General features: G+C 38.4%; 1 protein-coding gene across 3 annotated transcripts in view; it reads left to right on the forward strand.

The window, feature by feature from the left end:
* Positions 1 to 24,506, forward strand: part of SCAPER (S-phase cyclin A associated protein in the ER) — a 460,910-nt gene that overhangs the window by 325,610 nt on the left and 110,794 nt on the right. For all 3 annotated transcript variants that reach the window (XM_032865126.1, XM_032865127.1, XM_032865128.1), the window contains one exon: positions 3,288 to 3,411. In XM_032865126.1, coding sequence (XP_032721017.1) covers positions 3,288 to 3,411 — 124 coding nt within the window. The remainder of the gene's footprint in view (positions 1 to 3,287; positions 3,412 to 24,506) is intronic.

The following is a 24,506-nucleotide window of genomic DNA, read 5'->3' on the forward strand; positions in this document are numbered from 1 at the left end:
AGCTGAAGGCAGAGGCTTAACCCACTGAGCCACCCAGGCAGCCCTGGAAGCTATTTTTTAAAAATAAAATTAACAAAAATTATTTTTCTCATAAATACAAGTTATTTTTTAATTTAAAAGAAAAGCACTCTTTTTAAAAAAGATGTTATTTATTTATTTATTTATTTATTTGACAGAGAGATCGCAAGTAGGCAGAGAGGCACAGAGAGAGAGTGGGGGTGGGGAGCAGGATCTCCGCTGAGCAGAGAGCCTGATGTGGGACTTGATCCCAGGACCCTGAGATCATGACCTGAGCCAAAGGTAGAGGTTTAATCTACTGAGCCACCCAGGCACCCAGAAAAGCACTCTTTAGCAACATCTAGATATATTATCTGATAAGTGAAATGGTGCCGATTTCCATTTCTGAAGTACTTACCAAGTAGAGCCTCCAAATAATTTATCATAAATGAGTTTAGTACCGGCCAAGGTTTTTCTGTACAGGCCTCAGGGATTGAGTGAAGCCGGACAGAGTTGAGTCTCCTCCTGCTGCCATGCAGCCTAGAGTCCTTTTCTCATTCATGCCAGTGTACCAGGAAAACATTTGGGAAACAATGTGCTTCATGATCTTGGAAATAATAGCTTTTATATCGTGCTTTAATTTGACTCAGTTTATGAACATTCCATTTGTGCCTTATTCATAACAAAAATAATAAGATTAGTAAACCAAATAAAGCCTATCACTTATATTTAACCATGTGCCAGGCATTTTCCTAAGTACTTTACATGTATTGTCTCATTTACTATTCATGATGCCTATGTGAAGTCTGTGTATTACTATCCTGGTTTTATATGTGAGAAAATGGATATGAAGATGTTAACTTACTAATTTACTAATACTTAGAGGTTAATTTACTGATTTACCAGTGCTAAGATGTAGCTTCCTAAAATCTCAAATGGCAGAACTGGGATTCGGACCTAGATGTATCTTACTCTAGGGTTGCTGCTCTTAACAATTATACTCTTATGCCCAGAGTTCAGGAACCTATCAATTATATGAAGCAAGATCCAACCAAATCAGACAAACAGATGATCAGAAGTACAACAGGAGCTTTCTCACTCTCTCTCTTCCAAATGAGGAAAGAGAGGTTGGCTGTTTTGTTCAGCTAACAATGCCTGGAAAATCATAGGCACTTAGATATTTGTTAGGTGAATGAATACTCACATGGTGGTTCTTCAATTCTTAACTTTATACGCACATCAGAATTGCTCCCATAGATCTTTTGAAACACGCAGATGTCTGAAAGTCACCTAGCTGGCATCTTCAGGGGAGGAACTCAGGCAATAATATATTTTTAAAGATTCCAGTGCTCAAACTATAGAGCCTCTATTCTAGAGCCGGGGATCTCTGACTAGAAGGTGAATCTGAATTACCTGCAGAATTTGTTAAAGCACGCAGTGCTGGACTCTACCCTCTGAGTTTCTATTTAGCAGGTCTGGGGTGGGGCCTGAGAATTTGCATTTCTAAGAAATTCCCAGGTGATATTGATGCTTCTGATCCTGTAGGATCATTGTCCTATAGGATTTGTTCTAATAGACTATGTTAAAACGTTTATACTTGGGACTTAAGCAGGAGATTCATTTAGACAGGCCAGAATCCACATTGATCACTCAGGCAATGTTAGTTTTAAACACAGTTTTCGAAGTACCCAGAGGAGTGTCCATTGAGTTTGTGGCTCCAAAAGTTTCTTTGAATGATGGCATATGTAAATTGGTTTTATCCCCTAAGAGGAAAACATTAATTTGAACAGTTTGACCTTAGACTGTTGTACTCTCTAGGTTTTCTCATGTTGAGGTGCTCTGAATCCATATCCATACAGTCTATAAGCAGGGGGGGTACTCACTCCCCAGAACTCTGCAGTTCTTAGAGAGAAAGCCTCTAGTTTCTCCTCATGTATTCTCCCTTCTTCCATCATCTGCCTTGATCTGGGACCAGGAGATCTGAGAAGAGGAGATTTGACAGACCTTTGTGTTATATATTATTCAAAGTTCCAGGTCCAGAGTTCCTGGGTGATAGGTATCTAATCCTTAGATTATTAAGACATTATCAACTGATGAATGGATAAAGAAGATGTGTGTGTGTGGAATATCACACACACAAACACACACACACACACACACACACAATGGAATATCACACAGCAATCAAAAAGAATGAACTCTTATTACCATTTGCAACAACATGGATGGAGCCAGGGTATATTACATTAAGGGAAATGAGTCAGAGAAAGACAAATACCATATGATCTCACTCATATGTGGAATTTAAGAAAGAAAACAGATGAACATATGGGAAGGGGGGGAAAGGAGAGAGAGGAAACAAACCATAAGAGACTCTTAACATTAGAGGACAAACTGAGGGTTGATGGAGGGAGGGAGGTGGGCATAGGCTAGATGGGCCATGTGTGATAAAGAAGGCACTTGTGGAGTACCTGGGTGGCTCAGTTGTTTGAACACCTGACTCTTGATTTCAACTCGGGTCATGATCTTAGGGTCATGGGATTAAGTCACATGTCAGGCTCCTCCCTCAGCAGGGAATATACTGGAAATTCTCTCTCCTCCTTTCCTTCTCCCCCAACTCCCCCCTCCACCCCGTACACACATGTGCTCTGTCTCTCTCTCTCAAATAAATAAATCTTTAAAAAAAAAATAGTGGGGGTACCTGGGTGGCTCAGTCAGTTAGGCATCTGACTTTGGCTCAGGTCATAATCTCAGGGTCCTGGGATCGACCCCCTTATTGGGCTCCTTGCTCAGTGGGGAGCCTGCTTCTCCCTCTCCTCCCCATTCGTGCTCTCACTATCTCTGTCTCTCTCAAGTAAATGAATAAAATCTTTTTAAAAAAACTTTCTTAAAAAAGAGGGCACTTGTGATGAGCACTGCGTGTTGTATGTAAGTGATGAATCACTGAATTCTACTCCAGAAACCTTTACCGCCCTATATGTTAACTAAGTAAATTTTAAATTAAAAAAGACATGATCAGATAGACTATTAAATACATTTCCATTATCTGCTATGTAACTAAGAAATTAGTAAGAGACAACTAAAAAACCAACAAACACCTGGCCTTGGATAAAAAATTATAAGCCTTTATATCTAGCTGATGGGCCTTGTACCTAATATTTGGCTTTTTTTTTTCTTTCAGAATGATTTCCATCTTGTGCCTATTGCTTTTGTACCATTCATTTTATATATTTTAAACTGTGTATAGAAGAGCTGCTCAAGTTTTACAAATGCTGTTTCTCTCCTATTAGGTCTCTCTGCAATGCAATCAACGTTTACAACCTCACCTGCAATAACTGCTCAGAAAATTGCATGGATGTTCTGTTTAGTAACAAGATTACCTTCTTAATGGACCTCCTGATACACCAGTTGACGGTATGTAATATTACTGCTTTAAGTTAGAAGCAGTTAAGTTTTGAGAAATATTCCCCGTGGAGAAAACTCAAAGAATTTAGCTTATTTACCCTCCAGATGAAAAAGAGTGAAGATGATGGGGAGAGTAAATTACGGACTGGCAAAGAAACCTCTTGGTTTGGAAATCTCTTATTGGATTCTCCTAAGTTCCAATATTTAACAGATAATATACTTGTAACATTTGCCAAGTTCACAGATTTACATGGTTAGACTGGGGATTCAGAGTCAGCTGGACTCCAAGCCAAACCTCTGAGCCCACAGGAATGAGTGCTGTAGGAGGTAAGAAAGCTTAAGAAAGCCTCAAAACTTCTCTTGCCAACTCAGTTAAAAGGGTGGTTTATAAAGGACTTTTTGATGGCCCTTGATATCTGTTTTTTTGAAGCAAGAAACTCCTCTGGCAAAAAGGGGCTAACCTGTTATACTTTTGAAATGGGAACAAGCAACCAGTTATGGCCTTAAATTTTACTTCAGTTCACAGATGTTGAAAGAGGTAAGCTCAGTATAATATCCAAAGGTTTAGGTCTATCAACTGCAGCCTCCAGAACACAGCCCTGGGGCCAGAAGTTTCCTGGTGAAGTTTCTGAGCCCCTGAGGTATTGGCACAAAATCTCTCTTAAGCTACAAGTTTACAACACAAGAGATTTATTTTTCAGAACCGATTTACTTTTACTCAGCACATACTTCTAATACCTCTTTCTAAACTACTTGCCTTTTGCAATCTTTCTTTCTCCCTTCTGGTTCATTTCTGTACATTCTACAGACCTTAACTGAAACATAATAGCACCTTCATCATGAAACGTTCCCTAACCTGACTCTCCCCAGGTCCAGGTTAGGAATTTTTTTATGTGCTCCTAGGCATTAAATTGTTCATAGAATTCATCACATTGAATTAACTGTTTAATTGTCTGTCTCTCCATTAACCATAAAATCAACAAGGATAGAAGATAACTTATCATCCTCTCCAGGATCCTAACACAGTGTCTGACACTTAGTAGATTTAGTATATCATTGATGACTGTGTGAGAGAAGAAGTGGATCCCCATGCATCTCAAGCTAAGAATCAGAAAGGGAATGAGGAGGCCCTTCCAGGCAGGCGTACTAAGATGAGAGGGGTCGCCAGAGAGAGAGAACAAAGTCACAAACCTAGAACTCTTTTACACAGTACAGCAATGGCTATTTATCATGGTGATACTGTGTCATCACTTGAGGGCAAATTTTATTTGGTTCTATCTGTAAAAGAAAGCATTGAAATATGGATTAGACATTTTGGCACAAAATTCTACTCAAAATAGCTGAAAGGTAGGGACAAGGAGAAAAGACTTAGCATTTGTTGTATGACCTTATATTCCAGACATTTTAATATATATTGCCTCATTTAATTTTCTTAAACACAAAGTCAGTATTATTATCCCTTTTACCAACAAGGAAACTTGAGTCCCAGAGAAAGTGGCTTGCCCAACACTACAGAGAAAGAAAGTCACAGAGCTGAGAATCAAACCTACATCTCTCAAACCCAAACTGAGAGACATTCCGTACAATAACTGCTACTTTTCAAAAGGGTCAATGTCACGGAAGACAAAGAATGGAGAACTGTCACAGATGGGAAGAGGTACTGACAAGTAAATGAAATGTGGGATCCTATACCAGGAAGAGGACATTAGTGGGAAAACTGGGAAATTCATTTACATCTACAGAATAGTTAATTTCCTGCTTTAATTAGAGTATGGTTTTGTAATTTGTTAACAGTAGGAGGTACTGAGCGAAGAGAACTCTACTGTTTTTGAACCATATCTCTTAGTTTAAAATTATTTTAAAATAAGAGATAAAATAAGATATGAAAATTTAAAAAAAAAACACTATGTTCCATGCTGCATCATCTGGAAGAATTTATTCTGTGAAACTTATTCTATATTGTAATGGAAGAAAAGACATTCAAAGCGCATACTTTGAACAGGACAGGTAACAAAAAAGACAGCCTTTGAAATGTGAAGAGATGAGTAAGAAGATTTACAGACAGGATCTTCTATTCTAGCTCTTCAGACTTTTCTGTTCAAAACTTATTCTTATTAGGAGATATCATAGAAAGGTTGTTTATTATTTTCATACTTAATAATTAAGTGCTTACTGGGGTCTTGGGTGGCTCAGTCAGTTAAGTGTCTGCCTTTGGCTCAGGTCATAATCCTGGAGTCCCAGGATTGAGCCCTACAACAGGTTCCCTGCTCCTCAGGGCCTTTGCTCCCTCTGCCCTCCCCACCCCACCCTCCACTGCTGGTGCCTGTGCCCACACGCTCTCCCTCTCTCTTTTTCCTGCTCTCACGCTCCCTCAAATGAATAAAATCTTTTTTTAAAATACTGTTAAAAAATAATTTAAGTGCTTACTATTTCCATTTCCAGAGAAGCATGGACTATAATCCCCATCACCTGGCAAACCCTATTTTAGGAGTGGGAACAGTAAACACTGTGATGGCAGCCTATACAAACTACAGTGGGAGCACAGAGAAGGGCTTTTGTAGCCTGACACATCACAAAGGGAGGGACATTTGAGCTAGACCTTAGTTCTTCATAATAGCTATCATTTACTAAATGTCTACCATGTGCCAGAAGCATGTAAGTGGCTCCATTCTCCCCCTCTACTTTGAAAGCCCTAGTTTCCTTTAAGTAGTATTTCCTTGCTTGTGACCTCATAGTTTCTTGACACTCAGAATAGCTTTTAATCTCCCCAACCAATGGATTTCAGCACATTCTGTGTTTATTTTGCTCAGTTCAGAGCTGTAATCCTGGGACATGTTTGGCAAACACATTTTATTCCTCCTTTCCTTATACGTGGCACTTCCTGGTTTTTATGGTTCCTTTTAGGTTTCTTAATCTGTAGCTGTCAATTCTAGTACTGCTATGACTCAGTTGGTGACACTTGGGAGAAGAGGTTGTGTTTCCTAATTTGGAGAGACAGGGGGTAGAGATGGCTAGGGATGGTGATTTTTACGTTTCTTGAAATCACTTAAATATATTTCCATTTTTCTTGATAATTGGTTTGATACTAATGTAACAAAAATATGGGCCATTAATTTGCAGTACCCTGTAAGTAATGGATAGAAAATAGTCATCAACACGTTTTCCAGAAGGATGAGAATGAAGCGTAAAAGAAGCTAATTAATTGAGATCTGGTGGGATTTATAAGATACCCAATAATGAGGCACTTCAGCCTGTTTTGGTTCTTTAGCAAACTGAGATGGTTTAGAATTTTTTTTTTTTTGTCTAGCTGCTTAGACTTTGTTTTAGCATTCCTGTATTTCTTACAGATTATGTGCAAAGCACTGTACAGATGCCAGGGTTGCAGAGGTAAATTGGACACATTTCCTTCACTCCAGAAGCCCACAGTTAAGAGAGGAAGAACGTGCACACATAAATAGCTGTAAGAAGTTTTGTCACATAATGAGAGCTACAGAGCCTAAGCAACCTAGAAGAGTACCTAGCGCATAAGAGGTGCTCCTTAAATATTTAATGAATGAATTCTAACTTGGAGCATTAGAAAGGTTTTGGGAAGAAAATAGATTTCAATATGCCCAGAGGAAGGGTAGAAATTCTACAATTCTGAGTTATGATTTTTACAGAAGATAAATTAGCACAGGTGGCACTGTAAAGTATACCTTGCAGTAGAGATTCAAAGTAGGATTTTTGGGATAAGTTCTTGGGGAATTTATCTGGAGCCCTGTAAAAACAGTACATTGAGATAGACATGATCTAGGATAAAGTCTCACATACATTTATTATTTTCCAAGAAGCATAAGAGTTTTTAAATATGTTAAAGCAGATTACTTCTCTCATTCTAGAAGCATGGTTAAGCACCTTTTTTTCTGTGCCTAAATCTTTCCAGTGCACAGAACATGAGTCTCTAGCTTCAAAATGTCTCCTTGAGGAGACCAGACATGAACACTGGAAGGCAATAAAAACACCAGCGAAAAGAGCAAGATGGCAGAACAGGAAGTCCCAGCCCTCAGTATATGGACCAAAAGACCATTATGAGAATTCCAGAAGACAGTTAATATGTTGCAGTACCCCCAGCCGATCTCAAAGCCGAGAATGGCCACACTGAAATGAGTAAGAACTGTTTCATTTTACTTGTGTTCTCCCCTTGTCCTGAACCAGCACAGCTCAGCACTAGCAGAAAATACCCCAGTTCATGGGTTCTCCTTTGGAGGGGAGAGAGGAGTAGTGGCATTCTGGCTTTTGGGGGTGCTGTCCAAGGGTCTTGAACCTGTCTCACCTGACTCAAGACACTGACAGAGACCTGGCATACTTTGAATGCCTAGTGTTAGCAAGAGAGCAGGGCAGCTTGCTGCTGAGAACCAGAGAACTTAAAGTGTTGCAGACAGACACCAGAGGGAGCAAGAGATTATGATGTCCTGAAAAAGAAACTAAAATAAACCAACAAAACTCTCTAATTGAGAAATTGTCTCGTAATCCACAAAAAGGTTTCAGAAGCCCCCAGATTTCCTAGCCAAGGTGATTGGTATCTTCCTTTTTACAAAGTCAGGATGTAAAGTCTAGAAGAAGTCCCCCCCCTTTTTTTTTTCAAATGTGCAGATCCCAAAACAAAGGTATAAGACACACAAAGAAACAGGGAAACATGGCACTTACAAAGGAACAAGCTAAATCTCCAGACACCAATCTTAAAGAAAGAGGTGTATGAATTAACCGACAAAGAATTCAGAACAGTTACCATAAAGGTGTTCAATGAGCTCAATAAAATGATGCATGAAAAAAATAAAAATAAAGAGAAAATTTTTTAAAAAACCAGTTTTAAAGCTGAAGAATACAATAATTGAGCTGAAAAATTAGGTAATTAGGTACAGGAGTTCAAGAGCAGACTTGATCAAATAGAAGAAAGAATGAGTGAACTCAAAGACAAGTCTTCTGAAATCATGCTATCACAGGAGCAAAAAGGAAAGAGAATGAAAATGAATGAAGAAAGCCTAAGGGATGCATGCAGTACCATCAGGTAGACCAATATACACATTATGGTACTCCCAGAAAGTGAGAGAATGGGGCAGAAAGCTTATTTAAAGAAATAATAGCTAAAAATTTCTCAGTCTGGGGAAGGAAGTAGATATCCAGATTCAAGAAGTCCCACAAACTCCCAACTATAATGAACCCAAAGAAATCCACACAAAGAAACATAACCAACTTGTCAGAAGTCAGAGACATAGAGAGAATTTTGAAAACAGCAAGAGGAAAATGACTTGTCATGTATAAGGGAACCCTGATAAAATCAATGATTTCTCACCAGAAACCCTGCAGATCAAAAGGGTTAAAATGATATTAAAAAATACTAAAAGATAAAACGGCCAACCAAGAAAACTATACCCCGTAAAACTATCCTTCAGAAATGAAGAAGAAAAAGATTTTCCAGATAAATAAAACCTAAGGGAATGATCACCACTAGACTTGCCTTACAAGAAATTCTAAAGCGAGAGATGCCTAGCTGGCTTAGCATATAGCATGGCAACTTTTGATCTTGGGGTTGTGAGTTTGAGCCCCACATTGAGTGTAGAGATTACTTTTAAAAAAATCTTTAAAAAATTTTAAAAAGAAATTCTAAAGTGAGTCCTTCAAGTAGGAACAAAAGGATGCCAAACACCAATATGGAAAGCATATGAAAGTCCAATTGATCCTTTAACAACATGGGATTGATGGGGCGCCTGGGTGGCTCAGTGGGTTAAGCCGCTGCCTTTGGCTCAGGTCATGATCTCAGAATCCTGGGATCGAGCCCCGCATCGGGCTCTCTGCTCAGCAGGGAGCCTGCTTCCTCCTCTCTCTCTGCCTGCCTCTCTGCCTGCTTGTGATCTCTCTGTCAAATAAATAAATAAAATCTTTAAAAAAAAAAAAAAAACATGGGATTGAAATGCATGGGTACACTTACATGTGGATTTTTTAAATAAACACATGGTACCATAAGTGTATTTTCTTTTCCTTATGATTTTTTAAATAACATGGTCTTCTCTTTAGCTTATTTCATTATAGGGATATAGTATATAATACATGTAACATACAAAATATATGTTAATCAACTGTTTATGTTATCATAAGTCTTCCAATCAACAGAAGACTCTTAGTAGTTAAGCTTTGGGGGAATCAAAAGTTGTATTTGGATTTTCAACTGTACATGGGGTTGGCACCCCTAATCCCCATGTTGTTCAAAGGTCAACTGTGTAAAGCTTGCTGGTGATTCAGAATTGTGCATTACTATAACAAGGAGGCTGTAAATCATTTTAATTATGACATAGAATTATAATATAGAAATTTTCTGGTAACAACTTGTATATTTCTATATAAAAGTATAGTAATAACTATAAAAATACATTAATGAATATCTAATATATAATATATTACAGTATGGGGCATCTGGGTGGCTCAGTCAGTTAAGCATCCAACTCTTGATCTCATGGTCATGAGTTCAAGCCACACACTGGGCTCCATGCATAAAATATATATATATATATATATATGTATATATATATCTCGTGACATCAATAAAATAAAATGTTGGGGAGATAAGTAAAAGGATAGCATTTTTCTTTACAATTGAAGTTATTATTAGATTAAAATGGATCATTACAACTATGTTATATAAGCCCACTAGTAACATAAAGAAAATACCTATCAAAGATACAGAAGAAAGTAAAGAAAAAAGTAATGTTATTACAAAACAATCTGCAGAACAAAAGCACAAATCTATAGAGGAATAGAATGAGGGACAGGGTAACTATAAGATAGAAAACAAAATAAGCCCTTTTCTACCAATAATTACTGTAATGTAAGTGTGTTAAACTCCCCAATAAAAAGGCACACAAAAATCAAGATCTAATTATATAGTGTCTACTCAAATAGACTCCAGAGATTCACTTTAGATTTAAGGACACACATAAGATGAAGGTGAAAGAATTGAAAAAAAAAGATATGCCATGTGAATTAATACTCTCTGAAGAGAGTAGAGTGGCCATACGTCTATAAGATTAAATAGTCTTAAAGTGACTATTACTAATAGTCCTAAAGTGACTCAGAAGTGATAAAGGACAATTTTCAATTTTCCAGGAATATATAACAATTATAAATACATAGACACTATCAGGACACCCAGATATAAGAAGCAGACACTGAAAGAACTGAAGGAAAAAGAAGACAGCAAGGCAATAAAGGTAGGGGATTTCAGTACCCAAATTTGGATAATGGATAGACATCCAGAAAGAAAACTAATTAGGGAAACAGATGCTTTAAACAATACTGCAGACCAAAGGGACCTAACACATGTATACAAAATATTCCATTCATCAGCAGCAAAATACACATTTTTCTCAGTGCACATGGAACATTCTTCAGTAGAGATCACATGTTAGTTCACAAACAAGTCAGCAAATCTAAAATATACCATGGTTTTATCCATTAATCTGTCATTGGACACTTGGACTACTTCTATAATTTGGTTATTGCAAATAATGCTGCAATAAACATGGGGAGCATATATCTCTTTTTATTAGTGTTTTCATATTCTTTCAGTAAATACCCAGTAGAGGAATTACTGGATAATAAGGTAATTCTTTTAATTTTTTGAGGAACCTTCATACTGTTTTCCACAGTGGCTGTACCAGTTTGCATTACCACCAACAATGCACTAGGGTTCCTTTTTCTCTAATCCTTGTCAACACTTGTTGTTACTTGTTTTTTATTTTAGCCATTCTTACAGGTATAAAGTGATATGTCATTGTGGTTTTGATCTGCATTTCCCTGATGATTAGTGATGCAGAGCATCTTTTCCTTTCATATGTTGGCTATCTAGATGTCTTCTTCAGAGAACTGTCTGTTCATGTCTTCTGCTCATTTTTTAATTGGATTATTTGTCTTGGGTATTGAGTTGTTATTTTCTTTATTTTTTGTTTAGCTGACATATAATACATCATTAGTTTTTGATGCAATGTTCAGTGATTCATTAGTCGTATATAACATCCAGTGCTCATCACATCACATGCCCTCCTTAATGCCAATCACCAAGTTACCCCATCCCCCCCACCCACCTCCCTTTCTGCAGCCCTCAGTCTGTTTCCCAGATTTAAGAGTCTCTCACAGTTTGTCTCCCTCTCTGATTTCCTCCCATTTGGTTTTCTGTCCCTGTGATCCTCTGCTCTATTCCATATCCCATATGTTTAGTCGTATCAATTCTTTATATATTTTAGATACTAACTCTTTATCAGGTATGTCCTTTGCAAATATCTTCTTCCATTTACTAGTTTATCTTTTAGTTTTGTTGAGTGTTTCCTTTTCTGTGCAGAAGCTTTTAAATTTGAAGTAGTCCCAAGAGTTTATTTTTACTTTTGCTTCCCTTGCCTCAGGAACATATCTAGAAAAAAAATGCTGTGGCTGATGTCAAAGAGGTTACTGCCTGTGTATTCCTCTAGGATTTTTATGGTTTCAGGTCTCACATACAGGTCTTAGTCACTTTGAGGGTCTTTTTTTTTTTTTAGTATGGTATAAAAAAAGTCATCTGGTTTTATTCTTTTGCATGTAGCTGTCCAGTTTTCCCAAAACCACTTGTTGGAGAGTTTTGTTTTTTTTTTTTCCCCATTGCATATTCTTGCCTCTTCTGTTGAAGATGAATTGACTGTATAGTTGTGGATTTATTTCTGGGCTTTCCATTCTGTTCCACTGATCTGTGTATCTATTTTTGTGCCAGTTCCATACTGTTCTGATTACTACAGCTTGGTTGTATATCTTGAAATCTGGGATTATGATACCTCCAGTTTTGTTGTTCTTTTTGAAGATTGCTTTGGCTATTTGGGTTTTTTTTTTTAATTCCATACATATTTTACGATTATTTGTTCTAGTTCTGTGGAAAATACTATTGATATTTTGCTAGGAATTGCATTAAATCTGTAGATTGCTTTAGGTAATATAGACATTTTAAGAGTATTTGTTGCCATAAGTCTTCCATGTGGAGCCCATGAACATCTTTCCATTTGTTTGTGTCATCTTTAGTTTCTTTCATCATGTTTTATACTTTTCAAATCTAAAGATCTCTCATGTCCTTGATTAAGTTTATTTGACAACTTCTTAAAATAAGACAACAAACGAATTAGCTGCATTGGTTGACTCTTCCTTTCACAAATGATTTTTCTGTTACATGTGATGCAGCTTGGTAACATTTTACCCACAGTACAACTTCTGTCAAAATTGGAGTCCGTCCTCTCAAATCTTGCCACTGCTTTACCAGCTAACTTTATGTAATACTCTCAATGCTTTTTTGTCATTTCAACAATCTCTCTAGTGCCTTCATCAGAGTCCATCTCAAGAAATGACTTTCTTTCCTAACCCTTAAAAAAGCAACACTTCATTCATTAAAGTTTTGTCATGAGATTGCAGCCTTTCAGCCCCATCTTCAGGCTCCACTTTTAATTCTCTTGTGATTTTCATCACATCTGCAGTTACTTCTTCCACTGAAGTCTAGAACCCTTCAAAGTCCTCCATGAAGGTTGGAACCAGCTTCTTCCAAATTCCTGTTAATGTTGATATTTTGACCTCTTCCCATGAATCACAAATATTCTTAATGGCATCTATGGTGAATCCTTCACAGAAAGTTTTGAATTTACTTTGTCTAGACCCATCAGAAGAATCACTATTTGTGGCAGCTACAGCCTTACAGGTGTATTTCTTAAGTAATAACCCTTGAAATTCACAATAACTCCTTGATCAATGGAATGGATGTTGTGTTAGCAGGCACGAAAACGACATTCATTTCATTGTATATCTGTGTCAGAACTCTTGGGTAACCAGGTGTATTGTCAATAAGCAGCAGTATTTTGAAAGAAGTCTTTTTTTCCTAAGCAAGTAGGTGTTTGTAGTAGACTTAAAGTATTCAGTAAAACAGGTTCATAAACAGATGTGCTGTCATCCAGGCTTTGTTCCATTTATAGAGCAAAGGTAGAGTAGATTCAGTGTAATTCTGAAGGGACCTAGGATTTTCAGAATGGTAAATAAGCATTCACTTCAGCATAAAACTACCAGCAGCATTAGCCCCTAACAAGAGAGTCAGCCTGCCCTTTGAAGCTTTGAAACTAGTCATGGATTTCTCCTCTCTAGCTATGAAAGTCCTAGATGGCATCTTCTTCCATTATGAGGCAGTTACATTTACATTGAGAGAATCTGCTGTTTAGTGTAGCCACTTTCGTTAATTACTTGACCTACATTTTCTGGATAACTTGCTGCAGCTTCTACATCGACACTTGCTCCACGCTACACTTTTTTTTTTTAATTTTGTTTATTTATTTGACAGAGACCACAAGTAGGCAGAGAGGCAGGCAGAGAGAGGAAGGGGAGCAGGCTCCCTGCTGAGCAGAGAGCCTGATGTGGGGCTCGATCCCAGGACCCTGGGATCATGACCTAAGCTGAAGGCAGAGGCTTTAACCCACTGAGCCACCCAGGCGCCCCATCCACCCTACACTTTTATGTTATGGAGATGGCTTCTTTCTTTAAACCTCATGAACCAACCTCTGCTAACTTTTCTTCTACATTTTTCTCACCTCTCAGCCCTCATAGAATTGAAGGGAGCTAGGGCCTTCCTCTGGATTATGTTTTGGCTTAAGGGGATGTGGTGGCTGGTTTGATCTTCTGTCTAGACAGCTGAAACTTTCTCTATCTCAGCCATGAGGCTATTTCACTTTCTTATCATCTGTGTGTTCACTGGAGTGGCACTTTCAATTTCCTTCAAGGAAAAAAATATTCCTCAGAACTTTTCCTTTGCATTCACTGCTTGGCTAACTGTTTGGTTCAGGAGACTAAGCTTTTGGCCTGTCTCAGCTTTTGACATGCCTTCCTCATTTAGTTCAGTCATTTCTAGCTTTTGATTTAAAGTGGGAAAGTTGGAAATCTCCTTGTCACTTGAACACGTAGAGGCCAGTATAAGGTTATTAATTGCCCTAACTACAGTATTGTGCCTAAAGGAATAGGGAGGCCCAAGGAAAGAGAGTTGGGGGAATGGCTGGTAGGTGGAACAGTCATAACATATACCTTTATCAAGTTCATCATCTTATATAGGTTCAATTATGGTACCCCAAAACAACTAAAATGATAACATCATAGATCACTGATTACAAATTACCACAACAAATATGATAATGAAAAAATTTGAAGTATTTCAAGAATTTCCATATGTGACACAGAAACATGAAGTGAGCAAATGCTGTTGGAAAAATGGCACCAGTAGACTTGCTCAGTGCAGGGTTGCCATAAATCTTCCATGTGAAGCACAATAAATAGAGGTGGGCCTGCATTTGCACTCTCATGTTCAATGTAGAATTATTCATAATAACCAAGAGGTGGAAATAAATGTCTATTGACGGATGAGTGGATACAAAAAATGTGTGTGTGTGTGTGTGTGTGTGTGTGTGTGTGTATGTATATATATGGAATACTCTTCAGCCATAAAAAAGAAGGTGGTCCTGTCTTATGCTACAACATGGATGAACCTGAGGGCACTGTGCTAAACAAAATAAGCCAGTCACACAAGGACATATACTGCATTATTTCACTTATTTGAGATATCTGAAGTACTCAGACTCATAAAAAAAGAAAGTAAAATGGTGGTTGCTAGGAGCTGGGATGAAGGGAAGTGGGAAGCTGCTATTAAGTGAGTATTGAGTTTCAGTCATGTGAAATGAAAAAGTTCTGGAGATCTGTTTTACAACATTGTGCTTATAGTTAATTAGATTGTAATACATACTTAAAAATTATTAGAGGGTAAATTTATATTACATGTTTTTATCATTTAAAAGACCAGTGAAAGTCTACTGAGTGCTGGGAAAATAGATTAACAGACTTCTGTTTGAAATTGTAAAAAGTCCATATTACAGATGAGCAAATTGAAATGTGACAGAGAACATACAAATTCCTAGTGATGAAACCATGACCTGGGTTGTAGTCTCCTGAGCCCTTATCCAGGGTTTCCCTTCCTGTAACCTGAATCAATGTGTCCTCACTTTACTGAATTGATAAATGAGACAAAGCAACATATTTGTGACTTTAATTTTAAACATGTCTAATACTGTCTGAGTAGGATTCACTGAAAAAGCATTTAATTAGAAGACTTATAATTTCTTGATGTTTCATTGCATTTTAAAAAGCATTAAATATTTTATTAGCATCCTTAGTTTTAATTCATAGTGACCTGTTCTTCATGGAATATTTAAAGAATATGCTGATATAGTATGTGTATATATTTTCTTAGCCAAGGAGTTTGTTAATTGAAAAGTGATGTACAAACCTTAAATAATTTGAAATGATACTGTTGGATCAAAGAGACTATTGGTGAGCACTTCAGAAGGTGACAAGAAGGTTCCTTATATAAACAAAGAAAATAGAAGTGCAACCCTACAGCAAGGGGATTGTTTTTTGCTGAGTCATTTAAAAAGCCGTGCAGGTGCCTGTTTGATTTTCATTATAGCAGCGAAAGCCTGGAACTGGCCATTAACCACATTGTTTTCTTTGTATTAAGGAGCCAGAACATGGACTCTGTAGTTAATTACATGGGATTAGAAATCCTTCAGTCCTCCACAGGTAATGGTACTCTTCTTGATGCCAATTGCATATTAGTACCTTCTTTCACTGTGCGGCACTTATTCAGGCTGTCAAGGACAACCTGCACTTTTTTCATCAGTAATGTGAAGTCTGTGTCTAATAGACCAAATATCTTAGTGACACAGAGAATATCAGAACCAGAGAGGAGGCCTTCATAATATCTGGTCTAGTTTAGTCCTCCTGTTTTATAAATGAGAGCAGTGGAACTCAAAAGAGGAAAATGATGGAAGATGTATGGGGTGGAGTACTTGCCGGAAGTTTCACAGCCTGTTACCAATAGAACTGTGATTCAAATTCAGGTTTCCTAAATCCCAACCTAGTATTCTTTCCACTCTATTACTTGACACACTGCTAATTTAGGTATGGCAAGAACATTTAAGTGATGTTTTAATTGTTGGAGAGCTTTGCTCTCAAAGCTACATTCAGAATTGATCTATCAAAAAAAAAAATGTGGGTCAGATTATAACTTTTTTCTTTTTTAATTTAAATTCAATTAGCCAACATGTAGTACATCATTATTTTTTGATATAATGTTCAGTGATTCATTCGTTGCATATAGGACTTGGTCATCACATCCCTGCCCTCCTTAATGCCCATCACCCAGTTACCTCATCCACCTACCACCTCCCCATTCGTAACCCTCAGTCTGTTTCCCAAAGTCAGGAGTCTCATATATATGGTTTGTCTTCCTCTCTGATTTCTTCCCCTTCAGTTTTCCCTCCCTTCTCCTATTGTCCTCTGCTCCATTCCTTATGTCCCACATATGAGTGAAACCGTATGAGAATTGTCTTTCTCTGATTGGCTGACTTCACTTAGCATACCTTCAAGTTCCATCCATGTCGATGCAAATGTTGAGTATTCATCCTTTCTGATGGCTAAATTAGATTCCATTGTATATATGAACCATATCTTCTTTTTCCATTCATATGTTGAAGGGCATCTTGGCTCTTTTGGCTATTATGGACATTGCTGCTATGAACATTGGGGTGCATATGGCCCTTCTTTTCACAACATCTGTGTCTTTGTGGTAAATACCTAGTAGTGCAATTGCTGGGTCATAGGGCAGCTCTGTTTTTAACTTCTTGAGGAACCTCCATACTGTTTTCCAGAGTGGCTGCACCAACTTGCATTCCCACCAACAGTGTAGGAGGGTTCCCCTTTCTCAACATACTTGCTAACATTTGTTGTTCCCTGTCTTGTTCATTTTGTCTGTCTTCATTGGTATAATGTGGTATCTCATTGTGGTTTTGATTTTACTTCCCCGGTGTCTAGTGATATGAAGCATTTTTTCATGTGTCTGTTAGCTGTTTGACTTTAAGCTATCCTACAAAGCTGTGGTCATCAAAACAGTATGGTACTGACACAAAAACATACACATAGATCTATGTAACAGAGTAGTGAGCCCAGAAATGGACCCTCAACTCTGTGGTCAACTAATCTTCGACAAAGCAGGAAAGAATATCCAATGGAAAAAAGACAGTCTCTTCAACAACTGGTGTTGGGAAAATTGGGCAGCTGCATGCAGAAGAATGAAACTGGAACATTCTCTCACATTATACACAAAGATAAACTCAAAATGGATGAAAGACCTAAATGAAAGACCTAAATTTGAGAATCCATCAAAACCTTAGAGAATACAGGCAGCAACCTCTTGGACCTTGAACACAGCAACTTCTTGGAAGACAGGTCTCTAAAGGCAAGGGAAACAAAAGCAAAAATCACGTATTGGGCGCTGCCTGGATGGCTCAATAGCTTAACCATCTGCCTTCAGCTCAGGTCATGATCCCAGGGTCCTGGAATCAAGCCCCTTATCAGGCTCCCTGCTCAGCAGGGAATCTGTTTCTCCCTCTGCTCCTCCCTCACCCCCAACATGTGCACTCTCTCTCTCTTGCTCACTCTCTCTCAAATAAATAAAATCTTTTTTTTTTTTTAAATAAACTATTGGGGCTTCATCAAGATGAAAAGCTTCTGCACAGCAAAGGAAACAATCAACAAAACTAAAAGGCAACCCATGGAATGGAAGAAGATATTTGCAAATGACATTACAGATAAAGGGCTGGTATCCAAGATCTATAAAGAACTTCTCAAATTCAACACCCAAAAAACAAAGAATCTAGTCAAGAAATGGGCAGAAGACATGAACAGACACTTCTCCAAAGAAGACGTGTAAATGGCTAACAGATTATAACTTTATTTTTTTAAGTATGTAATTGTTATTTATTGTATGATGTTTGCAGAATGCTGTTTTCAGTGTTAGAATTTTACATAATAGAAATTTTTTAAAGATTTTTATTTATTTGACAGAGATCCCAAGTAGATAGAGAGGCAGGCAGAAAGAGAGGGAAGCAGGCTCCCTGCTGCACAAAGAGTGGGGCTCAATCGCAGGACCCCAAGATCATGACCTGAGCTGAAGAAAGAGGCTTAACCCACTGAGCCACCCAGGCACCCCCATAATAGATTCTACATCATTCTCTTTGTATAAAACACTCAACTTGTTTACCATGTTAATTAAGGATTCTGTGTAATTATTGGATGTATGTAATGCTATGAGAACATTATGGTATAACTTTAATTGTCCTTCCAGTGCAGTCATATGAAATAGTATAATCACCATCATTGTGACTATAACCTAAAATCATTAATTGACTGCTTGAGGAAGAAATTGATACATCTAGCTTCATAACAGATTTTACCACATTGCCTTCAAATGGTAGGTGAAGCAAATGAAATTAAATATGTAAAAATTAACAAACTTGGTTTAACACAAAGAACCTTATATCCAATATTATAAATATACATGCTTTATAAGAGCACATGGAAAATTTATAAGAATTGGCTGTGTAGTAGGCCTCTGAGCAAGTCTTCATAAATGTCAAAGAATCAGTTATACATAGGATCCTGTTCTGCTTTAGGTATGACTGAATAGGCTCCTATAACTGGGTAAAGCATGAAAAAAAATACCTAAAGGTACTAGAGGTCATTCAAAAGCTGACACTTTCTGATTGGAATAGACACTTAGAAGAGGAAAACAGCATTGTGTTAGTTCCCTGGTTTATGCCTTTTTAGCTGAGAGCAGGGTATAGTTGGTACCACATGCAACTACTAGAATTCCATAGAAAATCCAGTCTTTCTGGCCTGAAGAACTAGAGGACAATTCAAGACAAAAACAACTGCTAGAATGTGAGGATTAAGTTCAGAAATGAGAGAGCCAGAAAGTGGGATCCCCTAATTATTTATAAATATCTGAATTATCCTACTACCATAAATGTACGGGACAGACAGAGCTAAAGACAAAAGAGCTGGAGGGAGATTTCAGCTGCTGTCCATGAATAGTTTTGCAGTTTGAGTCTAACAAAGTCAAACTCCTGCTCTAAAAAAGAAAATCAAACTAAAAAGTACAGTAATTGAAATAAAAAATACACTAAATAATAAATGAGAGGGAGTGATGATAATTAGAAAAATTACCATTAGACAAATACCGCAGTAATAAATACTGCAGGAGAGAATCATTAATGGATGTAAAAATTAGTGAGCAAAAGTATGACAAGAAACAGAGTATTTTCAAAGCCTCACAGTAACTCCCCACAAGAAAACTTTTAATTACAAAAAGGGAAAATATAAACCTTACAATTAAAAACTTGGTAGATATTACCTTAACCATGTGATCAAAGCTAGTATCACCAGAAACACCCTATCAGCATCATTTACTTTCTGATGTTATCTACTTAGAAGTTCATAGCATCACTTTTGAAATATTCTTTAAAAAATGCTTAACCATCATTTAGTCATGAGAAAACATCAGACAGATCCAAATTGAGGGTAGTCTATGAAGTGACTGACCAAAATGCAAAGATTGAAAAACTCACAGATTAGAGGATACTAGAGAGATGTGACAACTAAATTTTTTGTGGGGTCCTAGGGCCAAAAAAAAAGAACATTAGTGAGAAAACTGGGAAAATTCTAATAAGATCTGTTTTCTGGTTTTGGTAATTGTGCCATAATTGTGTAGCATGTTAACATTAGGGAAAGCTGGGAGAATTGTAAAATTATTTAAAACTAAGTCTAGGGGCGCCTGGGTGGCTCAGTGGGTTAAGCTGCTGCCTTCGGCTCAGGTCATGATCTCAGGGTCCTGGGATCGAGTCCCGCATCGGGCTCTCTGCTCAGCAGGGAGCCTGCTTCCCTCTCTCTCTCTGCCTGCCTCTCTGTCTACTTGTGATCTCTCTCTGTCAAATAAATAAATTAAAAAAAAAATCTTTAAAAAAAAAACTAAGTCTAAATTTTTAAAAACAATTCACTAGTGGGCTTAAGAGCAGAATGGAGGTGAATGGGGAATGGCTATTATCAAAAAGACAAAAAATAACAGCTGTTGGTAAGGATGTGGAAATGGGAATTCTCAGGCACTATTAGTAGGAATGTAAATTGGGGCAGCCAATATAGAAAACTGTATGGAGGGGCACCTGGGTGGCTCAGTGGGTTAAGCCTCTGCCTTCGGCTCAGGTCATGATCTCAGGGTCCTGGGATCGAGCCCCGCATCGGGCTCTCTGCTCAGCAGTGAGCCTGCTTCCTCCTCTCTCTGCCTGCCTCTCTGCCTACTTGTGATCTCTCCCTCTCTCTCTGTCAAATAAAAAAAAAAAAAAAACTGTATGGAGATTCCTCAAAAAGTAAAAATAGAATTACTATATGATTCAGTAATTCCACTTCTGGGTATTTATCTGAAGCAAATGGAAATTTGGAAAGATATGTGTATCTACATGTTTATTGCAACATTATTACAATAGCCAAGATATGGAAGCAACCTAAATGTCCATCAGTAGATGAATGGATAAAGAAGATGTGAGATGTGTGCACGTGTGTGCACATGTGTGCACACACACACACATACTCACACAGGAATATAATTTAGCCATAAAAAGGAATGAAATTTTGCCATTTGTGACAACGTGGGTGGATTTAGAGAGTACTATGCTAAATGAAATAAGTGATATTGAGAAAGACAAGTATGATTTCACTTATATGGAGTATTGAAAAACAAAACAAAACAGAAACAGACTCATAGATACAGAGAACAAACTGGTGATTACCAGAGGGGAGGGGAAGTGGAAGGATAGACAAAATAGGTGAAGAGGACTGAGAGACAAACTTCCAGTCATAAAATATATAAGCCATGGGCACATAAAGTATAGCATAGGGAATATTGTCAATAATATTATAATACCTTTGTATGATAATGAATGGCAATTAGACCTATTGTGATTATTTCATAATATGTAAAAATACCAAATCACTATCTTGTACACTTGAAACTGCTATAATTTTGAAAGTCAATTATAATTCTATTTATTTATTTATTTAACTGGTCAGCCTTTCTTTATTGGTGAATAGGCAGGCGATGGGCAAGTTAGGGTGCAGGGAGCAACTGGGGTAAGTGTTCTGCATTTGCTATCACAGCAATTCCTGCAGCCTCCGTCACCAGACTACTCCCCTGTAACTGGGTGTGTGGACAGCCAGAGCAGTGAGGGGACAGATAGGGCCTTCCAGCAGCCACATGGTCCAAGCTGTCTCAACTCACAACACAGACCCGAGGCAGCCCACCAGAACTGTCTTCAGATAGGCATGATATTCATACCAGATAGGCAGGATATTCATACCATTTTATCCCTCTACAAGGCTCCCAACGAGGCCCAGCAGCTTGAAGAGGTAGACCCCAGAAAAAGACCAGGCTACCCTTCACAGCTTTTGTGATAGGCTAGGAAGCTAAATGGCCAAGGAACATGGAGGGGATGGGTTGGGGGGGCAGCAAGGTATAGGCAGGAGACAGTGGTAGGACAGGAGGGACAGGTGCAGGGATCACAAGGGGACAGGCAGAGGACAAGAAGGGTCTCACAGGATGCTTATGGCTCCCCAGGGTGCTTACAAAATGTTTCAAAAGGACAAACAAAACCCTAAAGAACAGAATTCTACATGTAGAAAACCCTAGTTTAGTTTTAAAAAGGAAAGAAATGTGATCTGACCCATGGCGTGGTTTGCTTTCGTGGGGCAGGTATCCTTAAGAGGAAAGAACATGGAATCTGCAAATACCAGACAGCTAGGCTGCACTGGACAGAGGCTGGAGGCCTTTGTTGGAGTTCCTCAAGCAAATGTTCTTGCCTTTATTCACATGCCCAGTGCTCTTCAGAGGAACAGAACCCATGCCATCGTCATTACAGGACACTGTCTGGCTTCTGCCGCTTCTCATAAATGAAAATAACTTGTGATCAGCACCAGCACCTCAACTACTACACCCTGGAAGGGCAAAAGCATGGCAAAGTGGTTTTGCACATGTGGCACAATGATGATCTGGCTGGTGGTGCCCTCCAAGTTGGTGCTGTTGCAGGCATATTTGCCAGGGTCTGCCTCGACATCCAGATTCGAGATATGCAGCTCCATCTTGGTCTCCAAGGCCACTATGAAGGACTTACTCTGTGAGCAGTTACTGATGACCTGGTCCCTGGAGCTACTAATTTTACCACGCCCAGTTGCTAACCAGGGATTAGGAGTCCCAACTTGCAGCCCAGCATGACTATCTCCCCCTCAGTGGCATGCTCTGACTTTTCCTGGCCTTGATGTTGGGGAGCTCCTTCATTTCAATGCTGGTCTTGACTGAATGCTCTGGGAGGAAGATGCATGAGTACACTGGAGTGGTCATCCAAGTCTACCTCATACTACATCTCCAGGCAATGTGTCTGTACTTCAGCACCTTGCCCCCCCTTCACCCAGCAGTGGCTGACAATCTCAGTGGCACTATAATTCAAAGCATGTTTTGGAGCCAATATCTGCAGAAGTCCAGAGCCTGCTTCCTGCCTCAGGGCTGCCCTTGGTGCTTGGCAGTGCCAGCACCACTTGCTGCCATGTCACCATGTCATCACTGTCCATACCATCTCCTATAATTCAATTTTTAAAAGGAGTGGAGGTAGCAGAAAGAATAGTTGTTGAACTTGAGTTGTATTAAGATGAATTATTCAATCTAAAGAATAGAAAAGGTGGGGGGACAACAAAGAAGAAAAGGAAAAGGAACAGAACCTTGGGCGTTTGTTGAACGGTATCAAACAGTGTAATACACATGTAGTATACACTGGATATCTAGAAGGAAAATAGAGAATGAGACATCAAAATATTTAGAAAAAATAATGGCTAAAATTTTTCCAGATTTGGTGAAAGACATACACAAGCAGATGAAAGAAGCTCAGCAAACTCCAAAAAGAATAACAACAAGGAAAATCATGCCCTAGGTCAGTCAGTCAAACTACTGAAAATCAAACCTAAAGAGAAAAATTTGAAAATAGCCACACTATACAGGCAAATAATGATTCAAATAGAGTCCAATACATCAATAAAATCTGGAAGACCCTGAAAATCCTTAGAAAAAAACAGCAATCCAGAATTCTGTATCTAGCAAAAACCAAAACAAAACCTTTAACAATGAAGGTGAATTAAATATATTTGCATATTAAAAAGTAGATGCCCAAGAGAATCTGTTGACAATAGGTTTGCACTACTAAAAGTGTTAAAAGAAGTTCTTTGGGGGGGCACCTGGGTGGCTCAGTGGGTTAAAGCCTCTGCCTTCGGCTCAGGTCATGATCCCAGGGTCCTAGGATCAAGCCCCGCGTCTGGCTGTCTGCTCAGTAGGGAGCCTGCTTCTCCCTCTCTCTCTGCCTGCCTCTCTGCCTGCTTGTCATCTCTGTCAAATAAATAAATAAAATCTTTATTTAAAAAAAAAAAAGTCCTTTGGGTGAAGAAAAAGATACCCAATGAAAATTCCCACCTTTATGACAGAATGAAGAGTAGTACTGAAATGAAAATTTTTTCCTATTTATTTATTTATTTATTTAAATTATGTTAGTTACCATACAGTACATCATTAGTTTTTGATGAGGTGTTCCAAGATTCACTGTTTATGTGTAACACCCAGTGCTCCATGCAATACATGCCCTTCTTAATACTCATCACCAGGCCAACCCATCCCGCACCCCCACCCCTTTAAAACTGTCAGTTTGTTTCTCAGAGTCCACAGTCTGTCATGGTTCATCTCCCGCTCTGATTCCCCACCTTCATTTCTCCCTTTCTTCTCCTAATGTCCTCCATGCTATTCCTTATGTTCCACAAGTAAGTGAAACCATATGATAATTATCTTTCTCTGCTTGCCTTATTTCATTTAGCATAATCTCCTCCAACCCCATCCATGTTGATGCAAAAGTTGGATATCCATCCTTTCTGATGGCTGAGTAATATTCCATTGTATATATGGACCACATCTTCTTTATCCATTCTTCTGTTTAAGGGCATCTCAGCTCTTTTGGCTATTATGGACATTGCTGCTATGAACATTGGGATACAGATGGCCCTTCTTTTCACTACATCTGTATCTTTGGGGTAAATACCCAGTAAGGCAATTGCTG

Source organism: Lontra canadensis, unplaced genomic scaffold (assembly GCF_010015895.1).
Source record: "Lontra canadensis isolate GAN:19392208 unplaced genomic scaffold, GSC_riverotter_1.0 scaffold28, whole genome shotgun sequence".
In the NCBI taxonomy this organism is placed as follows: Eukaryota; Metazoa; Chordata; class Mammalia; order Carnivora; family Mustelidae; genus Lontra; species Lontra canadensis.